The following is a 12,803-nucleotide window of genomic DNA, read 5'->3' as shown; positions in this document are numbered from 1 at the left end:
ATGTTGTAGTGTATGAGCTATGAGCTATAGCTGAGTGGAGTTAATTATGGAAACTGATGAAAGATTGCTAGGTTAGTTTCCATATCAAGAGGACAACCACAGCATCCTTCCTGTGTGTTTGAGACATGAATGAGTTTCAATCCCGCTGTCTCCGTTGCAAAAATTAGGCAAATTCTATACAGAATAAATTGTGACAAGTTTAATTCTGGCTCTTTCTTCTCTACACACCCATGGACAGGTTTTGGGGTCGGTAAGTCTTTCTGCTCACCAAGGCTGCATTTGTTTGATCAGAAATACAGTAAAAAACTGTAATATTGTGATATTTTCTGTGTAAATACATATTAAAGTGTAATTTATTCCTGTGATAAAAGCTGAATTTTCAGCATCATTACTCCAGCCTTCAGTGTCACATGATCCTTCAGATATCGTTCTAATATGATGCTCAAGAAACATTTCTGATTATTAGTGTTGAAAACAGTTGTGCTGCTTTATATTTGATATGGATTTATTTTTCAGGATGCTTTGATTAAAAGTATTTATTTGTAGCATTATAAATGTCATTATACTGTCACTTCTGATCAATTTAATGTTTCTTTGCTGAACAAAAGTTCTAATTTCTTTCAAAAAAAAAAAAATCTTTACTGAAAATGTTCAATTTCCAATTAAAATACTACTACACATCTTTGCATATACAATGCACAGCAGTTCACCAAATAATTCAATAAATGGTCATGAAACATTGACTTGAGTTGAAATCGTTTTATTATGCAAGGTTATTTATTACACAAATATCCGACTGACCAATCAAAATCAAGTATTTCAGAAAGTGTGCAATGACAAAGCAATAAAATAACACAAATGATAGACTTTTATTCCTGCTGCGGGTCAAAAGTCCCAGTATACATTCACTATGCCGTGACATAATCACTGCAGATCTCAGTGCTCTAACATAAATACAATATTGTTCATTTTTATGAAGTTTCTAAGTATTGCAAAGTATTTTGCATTATTTTGGTTAACTAAATCAAACAAACAATGCACAAAATCCCATCATATTTCTTCGACAAAATAATCTCCTCAGGCTAGGTACTTCCTCAAAGTGCTCAGTGGGGTAAAACGATTAAACCAAACACTATTAAACCTAAATTTGAGGCCAAACACCAACGCTTCCTGTGGGCTAGTTTTGCTCTTGTACGTCCTGTATGTTTTCGAGCGAACATCGAGCAGATCTGAGCCATATATGGTAAAGGCAGCGATAGACTCACTGGACAGATGCAAGAAGCAGGTCATTTATTTTAATTTTAAAAACCTCTGAAACAAAACTTTAATTGACCTAAAACTCAACGACCACCGATTAGAGACAGAAGCTGTTCGCTCATGTTAGTGTGTTTGATAGATAGAGCTCTGCAACTCCAACCCTTGAACTGAGCTTTACATCTTCTACTTAAAACCGTCTAACCAACTCAAAATTGTGCGGGATTTGAAAAACATGTCAAGTTTTAAAGCCTGAGCCATGGTCTAGAATGCCTTTCTCTGTTGTGAAAGTGTAATTGTTAACAGCTTGTGGTTTGGTCAGCAGCCGTCTGCAGGTAAAGCGAGACTGAAAGCAAGATTAAAACAAAGCAACGCCCACACATTTTTTCCGATGAAGTGGTCCTTCAAAGAAACTCACTGTCTAAGTGTCGCAAGGCAAGTCTTATTTCACTCTCGGAAAGCCGAGTAAAAGTGGCGTGCTGTATGCCATGACATATTTTTGAAAATCCCTAAACATGTCAGCAAAAACGTAAGGCAATGGATCAAGAGCATGAGCTTCAGAATCAAACACTACACACTTTACATTAAAAAACAACTAAATTAACCTTTATAAATAAAACCTTCACAAATAAAAACTTCACATAAAACATTTCTGTTTGGGGAGTGCAAAAGAGTATAAAAATATTTTATAATGTACAGATATCAGACATGATTCGTCAGAATGGCGTCTCAGCAGCTCGGCTCATCCATGTCATCATCACTCCAGTCTGGAGGAGCATCCGTGCCAAAATAACGATCCCCGAAATTTCCTGGACACACACACACAAAAAAAAAACATTCCCAAATTTGTACTCACATTTCACAAATGAACCCCTAAATCAATATCGGAGAAACTGCATGAGCCGAGGTTTTTGACTATTATTTCATATCAATCAAGCACATTTTACCCAAATATTTCATTGCTGAAATTCAATGACTGACATAATCTAGAAATGAGCAAATTATTTGACAGCATTTAATAACCTTAATGTTACTTAATAAAAATGTTCATGTTGGATCACACTGCATTAACTGAATGTAAATAAATACAACTTTTGATTTACAACTAATGATGTATTAGTAAATGTTGAAATGAACATTAACTAAGGTTAATGTATTTAACTAATGTTAACTAATAAAACCTTATTGTAAAGTGTTACTGATTCTTTTTACTGTCATTTATTAATTTTTACTCTATTTTTAGTGTTTAAAGCAGAATTAAAAGCTGTACAACAAATACTATTTTGATACATTTAATTGAAATATCAAATATAATACATACATATATGTGTGTGTGTGTGTGTGTGTGTGTGTGTGTGTGTGTGTGTGTGTGTGTGTATAAATATCATATATATAACCAGCATTTATTTGCAATAGAAATCTTTTGTAACATTAAAAATGTCTATCCTGGCACTTTTGATAAATTTAATGCATCCTAACTAAATAAAAATATTACTTTATATATAAAAAAATATATATATAATAATATATATATATATATATATATATATATATATATATATATTTTTTTTTTTTTTTTTTTACCCCAATTATATAATAATATATGAGTCATGAAAAACTAATAGTCATGAAAAAAATGTCACATTGCTAAAAACCTATAAAAAAGCAACATATAGTTTATATCTTATGATTTAGGGTGAAATATGTCTGGTTTTGTGAGATTGGCCTGTTTGTGTAAACGTAACTTGAAGGCATAAAGGAAAAAAGGCCACAGTCAAGCAAATAAAGCAACGGCTCACCTATGCCAGGGATGATGTGGAAGAGGTCATTGACCTTCTTGTCGACGGCGGTGGTGATGATTTTGACCTGAGGGAAGGCGTACGCCACGGAATGCACACCCATCTCGGCCATCAGCAGAGACACCAGCAGGATCTTCTCCTCCTGAACGTCATGATCCTGCACACATACACACACACACACACACACACACACACACACACTGCATGAAGCATGTCTACACACAACAACAGTGCCTTAGCAGGACATTTATTTCCAAAAAATATCATAATGGGGTTGGCGATATTTAAATTTTATTTCACTATAACAATATATATTATGATATAGTAATTTTGTGTTATTTTATCTAATTTCTGTTATAAAAAAAAGCAAATTACAAACAATAGGTCAAAAAACAATACAACAAAAATATTAATTAAATTCAGTTTGTACAGCAATGTAATCAAATGTAAAATTAAAATGTCATAATTGCACTGTGTGAATTAAATATAAAATTCTTAAAAAAATAAGATTCTCATTCTCTCATCGTTAGTCAAGAGCAGTGAGTTATTTTCTCTTTGGTTTGATTCACATTAATGACACAGAGATCCAGGTTTATTAGGCTGCTGTCACTTTAAGACCAAATGCACAGATCCATTATACTGATACACACCCGGTTTACACACATCTGTTTACTCTCACTTGAGACATAACCGGCTGTGTTTACACGAACACTCCACACGCTGGGAATCTTGACATAATTATGTGTGTATTCGACCATTCAAGCGCAACAAGACGTGAAAGCGAACTGAATTCATGATGGCATGCTGGGAGACATGGCTTTCTGTGCACCCGCTTACGTTGTGCTGTGTGTCAGTCAGCGCGTACAAAACATCCAGCTCTTTTTCACTGCTTATTGTGCCAAATAAGACTTTTATCGAGCACGTCCCAAATTCACGATCGCCTTTTGAGAGAGGAAGCTTTCTGTGTGCTTTGGCAGTGTGATAGATTGCGCTTATAACCCTTTTTAACATCAAGCACGTCCTGATCTTTATATTCTCATTCATGCATTTTATCACTCTGAAGTGTCAATAGTGCTACATATTAACATACTGCAACATATAGCACAATCTCTAACGATAGACATTTTATACCGTGGTAACGATATATATCATCATACTGCCCAGCCCTAATACATTTTCAGATGTGGAGGGCTTTTTAGATCACGCATCTCTTGTGATGAATGCATATACAGTGTTAGTAGATAAATATAGGCTGGCGAGTGCATGAGAAGTGTGCTCTAAGTTTCTTCTGGGCCAAAAGCGGCCATCGAACAACAAGCAGCTCGGCCTCGGATCAACTGTAGAATTAATATGTGAGATTGTGTGAAGTTATGTCATGCTCTACGGCCGCTGTCAGATAAGTGAGGTTTCACTGCAACGCCTACACTCACAGACAAACGAACTGGGCCGCTCTACATGTGGTGCTTGAGTAGGCGTGTGTGCCTGTGCCATTGCGCACCATCAGTTCCATTAAACGGCTAGAGCTGCTGCAGCTGTGTGTGTGTGTGTGTGTGTGTGTGAGTGTGAGAGAGAGAAAGAGCTCAGATACACTCTTACAAGCAACACTCTGATGGCCATCATGGCTGCCGCCCCAGTGGACACAGTGCAGTCCATCAGGATCACATGATCTTCGCCGATGTCTTTAGGTAGACGCAAGTAGTGCAGCTGGATGAAAACATAAAAGACAACTTAACAAACGCCATTATGTGCAGCAATAGGTTTAAAATAGTTAACATATATACACACACACACGCATATATATATACATACATATACATACACATATATATATACATACATACACATACACACACACACACATATATATATACATATATATATATATATATATATATATATATATATATATATATATATATATATATATAAAAAACAGGGCTGTCAAAATTAAAAATGTTTAATGTCTTTTTAAAATTATATTTATTATATAAGACTATGCAAAATGTAGGACGATATAATGTTACAACTGTGTTATAATTTTTACAACTATAATTACATAATTACAAATATTATAACAATGTTACAAAAAAAGTCTTAATTTTCCTTAAAGCAAAGTATAATAAATTTTTTTCTTATGATTTGGGGTGAAATATGACCCAGATATATAGCAGCACTGCCTTTAAACGAATGAATGTTTCCCATGGACATACTATGTACTTATTATTGTAATAACAATAACTGGGTTATAATTAGGTACTAAACCTAGCCTTAACCCATGTAGTAGGACTGTAAAATAAAGTGTAACCAAATAAAGTGCTACCAATCAATCAAATGAATAGATGCATAAAATGTAATTAAAAAACATCAGGGCTGTCAAAAGTAAGTCCATGCGATTATTTACATGTCTAACACAAGTGTGATTTCTCAGCACTGACTAACCAATAAAAATACAACATTAAAGGGCACTTACTTCAGTACTGTCAGGAAGTGGTAATATATAACAAGAGTGGTACTAAAAAAACAACAATTGTATCGCAGCATTGTATAGTTGCTTCTGCAGACCTCTGTTCACTGCGTTTATATGTACACACATATTCCACAATTGACCAATAATTTCACATATTTTTTCTTCTCTCAAACTGAATATATTAACTACGAAACAATTGAGATAAAGCACGTTTTAAATTATTTATTTTAACTGATTGAGAAAAAATAATAATAATACAGATAAAAAAAAAAAAAAGAATAATAAAGTTGGGTTGCACCAATAAGGATTAAACTTCAGTCTAGATTAAATCAAGGTTTACCTAATGCGATAAAACCTTGTTTTAAAAATAAGCAGGTTTACATTTAAACCATCAATTTGATCCATAACTTTAAACTCAGATTTAAATCTCAATTAGGAATTAACTTCAAACTTACAGGTGAGAGGGTTTATGTAAATAAAGTGCAACTTCAATTAAAATATGTGGTTGATTGAACAAAGACAGAAAGAGTGGGTATGTCGTCAGGTCTCAGAGAGAATTATTACAAATAAAAATGAAAATTAAAGCGCAGTGAGGATCGTGGCGGCCCGTAAGCTTACGCCTGCTATTGAGTCCGGGATGCGGATCCGTCACTCATCTCGGTGCCGGACGAAGAAAAGAAGAGAGGAATATATTTAGGATTTAACGGCAGGGGTGATGATGAGGTGAGGTTTCTCAAACGGACAGGCTGGCGCTGTCAAGAGTGGAGAAAATCACTCTGCGAATCATGCTAGTTTTTTTTCTCATCTCAGTTGCTTTTTAATACTTTATGCTGCCATGTCACTCCATTATTTGATAGTAAATGCAATGTTTTCATTGCCTGCTAGATCAGTAACGGACGTTTATAACGTCATTTTACAAGTTTATTTCCTGTATCTGTAAGAACTATTAATGTCAGCGAGAAGGAGTTTCTGGTGGTCAATAAACAAGGAAATGGAGTATTAACATTGATACCGTTTAATTACAATGGCGAACACATCATGGCGGTTAATCGCAGGTTATAATTCTAATCCCTAATTTGTTAATCTGTGTTTAAAATTAAGTGCTGCAACAACTCGATTTAAAATAAAACCATCAACAAATCCTTGATTAGCTCTAAACTTGGCTTAATTTAGTCCTTATTGGTGCTAAGAGTTAAGCACATTGCACCTGAAGGCAGCAAAATAGAGACAGAAATGGACAAAACACCTATAAATTGCACTGACACAAAATACTGTATCACGAAAATGTGATACATTTAGGGCTCACAAATGTGTAGCTCCCTTTATGGATACTGAAATTCATCAAAACTCATTTAAAATGAAAATAAATAAATAAAAGAAATACTAAATCTACTTTCTGCTCGCTTGATCTGATTTTTGAAATGTTGGGAGGCAGTAACAGCGGAAAGGGGCGGTACCTCAGGCTCTCCTGTGTCCTGATTGGTCTGGATGAGGATTTTGCCGATGCGGACGTCTTTGCACACGGCTCTGAGCGCGGGCTCCATGGTCTCTCCCGCCCTGAGAATCGACACACCCGTGATCTGCTCAAAATACAGAAACGGTGTGATTTCCTTTTAAGGCCTTAACATTTCTATACAACAGGGAAACAACAACATGTTCTATGCGACAGAGAAAATCCTAAAACAAACACGTGCATTAGGGCTGCATTGTCAAGAGATCGCCCAAAAAAGACATTTCAATGCATGTAGAGGCACATTGTTTTCTTACCCCCTTCCCATGGAAGGTTCTGCCCTCGTAATCCTCTCCTTGTGGGGTCTGAACAATGTTGACCTGCAGCAGATAACAGGCAGACTGTAACGTCAAGTGGTTTTTGTCCAAGCACAACAAATGTAGCTAAACTGATCTTCCTCTCTGATTAAAAGCCGCAGTAAAATGTCAGCAGCAACATGATGAAGCTCACTAGTTCACTGCAGTTCTCCTGCGAGCGTTTTAAGTGTAAAGGTCGTTGTGTCTCTGTTGCTTCTGCTTGTTGATAAGCCGATTTCTCTCATGTTGTGTGTGTTTGTCTGAATTTCCACTGCGGTGGACAAGCAAGCTAAGTTTCCACGTTCAAGACGAGGCTTCCATGCCCACACACTCAAGTCCGTTCGTGTGCCATTACTAGGTTGATCTAAAAAATTCCCCAGCAATCCCTCCTTATCTCTTTTCTCACCTGAGATGGAAGGAAGGACAGCGCTCTCTCGATGAGGAGACGCATCAACCTCTTGGAGTAGAAGATGAACTCGTCTCGACTGGTCTCTTTATTTCTGCAACAAGCATTGATAACAAAACCACTTATAATCAGATTAAAAAAGTACATTTTAAAATGTGTTTGAATTGGGAGATATCCTATTTATTCATAATTATTATGTCACAGTTTCAATGAATATCATGGTGTAACACGGTTAAACGGGACATTTAAAAACATCAAATGAATGGAACATCGCAGTTTTCCGAACTGTCAGATAGACGGGACATATTGTAGGCCTTGCCTTTTTTAATATGCAATAGCCGTTAGTCATAGCCTGGCATAACCACAAACAGTTTGTGGCATGGACACAAGCAGCGAAGAAACTTTCTAAATGAAAGTTCAAAACATTTCAGCCACAGGCTTCTGCTATTTGATATTGGTAGTTGGCTGATGGGAGTATAAGGAGGGACAGTCTCATTCTTGCTTTTGCCACACAAGAATGAGTCACAGGTGTAATAAAATACAGAAAACTAAACAAAAAAATAAAATAAAACCAACTACAAAACTAAAACTGATCAAAAAACAAACAAACAAAAAAAAAACAGAAAACAAAAACCTTCAACAAAAAACCTAAACAAACTACAAAACAAAAAAACACAAAACTAAAACAAAACCTACACAACAAAAAAATTAAATAAACAAAAATCACATACAAAACAAAAAACAAAAATAAAACAAAACTACAAAACAAAAAACTAGAAATAATAAACAAAAAAAAATACAAGACAAAAAAAAAAAAAAATTGTACATTTTCCCATTCAGCCTATGTCATGTTTATAATTCGGCATATTGTTGGGCCTTTCTTTTGTACAATACACCCTTTAGCACTCACTGTGTTGTGTCATCACATGAATATCTAACGTAAAATCTGTGTTTAGAAGCAGAACTAGTAGATGGAAACAAAACCCCAGCAGTAGCACTGAGTTTATCTCAAACAAATATTTTGTTAATTCTGTTACTGCTAGACACTGGCACATGAGATGCTGTACAGTTAGTCGAGAAGTTTCTGCCAGTTTTACACAATGCAACAATGTGCAGCCCACGCGTCACAGCGCAGGCGTGAGTGTGTGTCTGACCTGATGATGGTGTGCATGCCGCGGACCTGCGGTGTGTTCTCCAGGACACTGAGAGTCTGAGGAAGAGGCTGCGCCTGATGGGCCGACGCTAGTGCCGCCCTGTTACCATCACACACACAAACAGACAGGAAGATGTCAGCACAGCGGCGTTAACAGCAGTGTGTGTTCATTCAAACGCAGACACATGCTCACACACCAGTTACTAGTGTCACCCAAACGCTGATCATTCAAACAACACATTCATGTTAGAGGAGAGCGCCAAGCCAGGAAGTATAAGCATAAAGCAAAAAAACAAAAACAAAGGACAACCTCCAAATGAAAAAGCTGACCTATTTATGAATTTGTATTTTTGTCATAAATAAGACAGCTATATGGTGGCTCCAAAAAGTAGACTTCATTCTGAACAATGTCTCTGTCTTACTTTTTAAAAGTCTCTTTTTGTGAAATGCTTTGTTCGTAAAGTGTCCCTGTGCTGTTGTCTCTGGTTTGATACACTATCGCTCAGACGTTTGAGGTCGGTAAGAATTTTCATTTTTCTTTTTGAAAGAAATTAATACTTTTATTCAAGCAAGGTCACATTAAATTAAACAAAAGTGACAGTGAAGACATTCACATAAATAAAGACTTGCAGTTCAAACAATGCTGTTTATTTGAACTTTGTTCATTAGAAAAATCTGAAAAACAGTAAATTCAAAAATATTAAGCAGCGCAACTGTTTTCAACATTGATAATAATCAGAAATGTTTCTTGAGCATCAAATCATCATATTAGAATGATTTCTGAAGGATCATGTGACACTGAAGACTGGAGTAATGATGCTGAAAATTCAGCTTTGATCACAGGAATAAATTACATTTTAAAACAGTTATTTTAAATTGTAATAATATTACACAATATTACTGTTTTCACTGTATTTCTGATCAAATAAATGCAGCCTTGGTGAGCATATACTTCTTTCAAAAACATAAAACATTCAAACCGACCCCAAACATTCATACATGTGGATAAAGTGTTCAAATACTTTTTGAAGCCGCTGTACACCCTTTCATAAAGGATTTGTTAATCACATCTGTTAGAAAGCTTTATGAGCTCTGGGTAGGTCAGTCTTTATTGGGAGCATCCTATTGATTCAATTAAACAAGCAGTCGTGTCAAAGACTGCATCCTGTCAACAAATCATGCAGAAAATTCATGTAATGCAAATTAACTGCTTCGTTAATACATATGCAGACAATATGCAGTCTTTGAAAATCACACCAAGATCCCTTTTTTGTTCTACTTTTGGTTTGTAAATCCAACAGCAAAAACTAATAAAAACAAAAACAAAAATCATAAGCAAATCTCCTCACATATCCCAGCGGAGCTTTCTCTGTGGGGGAAGTGACAAACAACAGAAAAACAGACAATGACAACAGGAAGAGAGGGAAAAGAAAAGAGACGTCACACACACTATCAGGTGAAGGAGGATGAGGTGGTCACATGACTCCGAGTGGAACAAGAGTGTGACAGCTGCCGTCAGCACTTCAACACACAGTTCTGTGGGTAAACCAGCGCTGGTAACGCAGGACGGGACAGTTCACCAAAAACTGACTCAAAATACCGTCATCATGAAACAGAAAAGTAGCAGACTATCCTGCTTCTAGCAACATCAAAATACAAATGTTATGTAATAAAAGTCTTTTGAAGCCTTATGAAAGCTTTTTGTGGGCAACCGATGGAAATCAAAGTCTCTCATGTATGTTCAAATTTGGATGGGTTACGACAGGTTTGACGTCAATGACGGTCAGTAACGAAACCAATGAATTCTGATGTCATTGACCTTGTCTTAAAGGGACAGTTCACCCAAAAATAGTGTTAATAAGGCTAGTGGTAAACAAATAGAGCAAGATGAATCGCACTTTGACAATTGTGGTTTTTATGTGCGCTGAAAAAAAGAGGAAGCGAAAGAGGAGAATATGAATGAGGTCATGGCTAGAGAAAAGAGGCCAACTTGGCATGGCAATTTTGCAAATGGGCCTTGAGGAAAGTAGTTTTAAGTTTTACACCGTGTCCTAACTACACGCGACGCCACGACAAGCGACAAAAGGTATCTTTTCCATGTTAATCAGAGTTTTTGTCCTAACCAGCCGCAACGATTCTATTTTAGAAACGGTTTCTATTTTTCTACGCTGTCACGGCTGGAATGTCGAGACTCCGCCCACACGCTGTTCTGATTGGCTGTGGGTTTTGATTGATTTTGACACATCTCGCAGTTTCATCTAGTGTAGACAGACAAATCATTTGTCGCTGGAATCTTATCGCATCTCGTCGGGTTAGGACACGGAGTTAGTGCCATGTCGCGTTGATCAATATGCCCTTTAATGTTGTATTTTTATTGGTTAGTCAGTAAACGTAGGTCATAGCAGCAAACACACTGTGAGATGATCATGCTAAACTTCTGACACAGTCAGAAAATGATCGCAGGATATCTTTGACATGACAACGGCCGTCTCTGAACCCCTCTCACTGTACGACGTAGGAACAGTTTAGGAGCCACAACCACAGAAATCACCGCGATTAGTCATCTTTCATTTTACATTTCATCTTCACTTTATTGTACTTTCACCTATAAGCACAAACTCATACGGATGGTTTATTTTACCTCATCTAGTGTACGGATTTATTATAGGCTAGTTACCATATACTGTATATTAACACACTCTACATTATGAAAACTGGTAAAACAAGAAACTTCTCTCGAAAAATTTTAACTTCTAAAATAAAATTAAAACAGAATTCCTGATAGCAATTCTAATAATTTCAAATTAATGTTTTTTTTTTCTATAAAAACTGCAAAAAATACTGTTTTGTCACACAGAGGTTGATTAAGTCCATTTATTCCGCAACCACAATTGCAAACAATATAGTGGAGATTCATGTTTGGATTTATTACAGTTCATAACTACAGCAGTCAGCACTATTTTGTCTTTTTTCAACAACAAAAAAAGAGACAAATTTTGGTTAAGTTTTTATTATTATTTTTACGATATTGCACGATATTGCATGATATTGCACAGTTATCGCTTAATGACCTAGGTGTCGTCTTGTCATCGTCTTGTATTTAAAAAAATAAAGTTGTCGAACATTTTTTGTCATAGATTTCGTTAATGAAATGAACCCCAAAATGAAAACTGCATTTGAACAAGCAAGCACAGTTTAACTTCCATTTACCATATTTGATGTGCTCTATATATGTCCGATCAATGTTTATATGTGAATAAAAGCCTAAATTAAAGCTACAATATGTAATGTTTTTGCCGCTAGGGGTCGCTAACCTTACAATAACAAAAGGTGTAGATTGATGATGCAGTAAATGAGTTGATGACTCATAAGTGGAATGATGGAACTTGTCGTCATGCCGATGGATCTAATGTTTATGGTTGAGTGAATACATTGATGTTTTTAACATGACTGTGGTATGAAGCGGCGCGATTGCTAATGAGAGACAGATATCAGCGTCACACGCGAGTCCCGCGGATATAAAGGAATGAGGACATTTCATTCTACCGAACTATCAGCAAGTGCTGAATTACTACTCACACAGATCAGTTTATTTGACGAATAAAACTCGTGAGGAAACACAACGTTGTTTGGTCTACACGATCACACTAAACTGAATTTGAGTGTGTTGAAAGTTATAATGTTATTCTATGTGTTTGTTTGTTGGCTGTATGAGACTGGCAGTGAGCTAGATCAACATTAGAATAACATACTGATTATATTCTAACAGTTCATCATGTTGAGCTGTATAACAGTGATTCTTAGTATTTGCTCACCTGTCTAATAAAGCACATGCAAAAGCGGCGTCTCGTCAAGTCGAAGTTAGTCGTGGACGTGGAGCTCTCGGCATCTCGGAAACGCCAAGCTGATATTGATCCT

The 12,803-nt window shown here is 36.1% G+C and overlaps 1 protein-coding gene across 14 annotated transcripts in view; it reads right to left on the bottom strand.

Annotated features, from left to right (window-relative positions):
* Positions 1-744: 744 nt before the first annotated feature.
* Positions 745-12,803, bottom strand: part of uckl1b (uridine-cytidine kinase 1-like 1b) — a 31,637-nt gene continuing 19,578 nt past the window's right edge. For 8 of the 14 annotated variants that reach the window (XM_081387057.1, XM_081387060.1, XM_081387055.1 and 5 more), the window contains 8 exons: positions 10,235-10,254; positions 8,887-8,985; positions 7,733-7,826; positions 7,288-7,350; positions 6,978-7,100; positions 4,650-4,757; positions 3,054-3,210; positions 745-2,063 (listed from right to left, as the gene is read on the bottom strand). In XM_081387057.1, the coding sequence (XP_081243183.1) occupies positions 1,984-2,063; positions 3,054-3,210; positions 4,650-4,757; positions 6,978-7,100; positions 7,288-7,350; positions 7,733-7,826; positions 8,887-8,985; positions 10,235-10,254 (744 nt within the window). In that variant the 3' untranslated portion in view covers positions 745-1,983. The remainder of the gene's footprint in view (positions 2,064-3,053; positions 3,211-4,649; positions 4,758-6,977; positions 7,101-7,287; positions 7,351-7,732; positions 7,827-8,886; positions 8,986-10,234; positions 10,255-12,803) is intronic. The other 6 variants (XM_081387059.1, XM_081387061.1, XM_081387065.1 and 3 more) reach the window with 1 other exon arrangement.

This window comes from Scardinius erythrophthalmus, assembly GCF_964197995.2.
Source record: "Scardinius erythrophthalmus genome assembly, chromosome: 15".
Lineage (NCBI taxonomy): Eukaryota > Metazoa > Chordata > Actinopteri > Cypriniformes > Leuciscidae > Scardinius > Scardinius erythrophthalmus.
The sequence above is the reverse complement of the archived record's forward strand: the minus strand, read 5'-3'. Positions and strand labels throughout refer to the sequence as shown.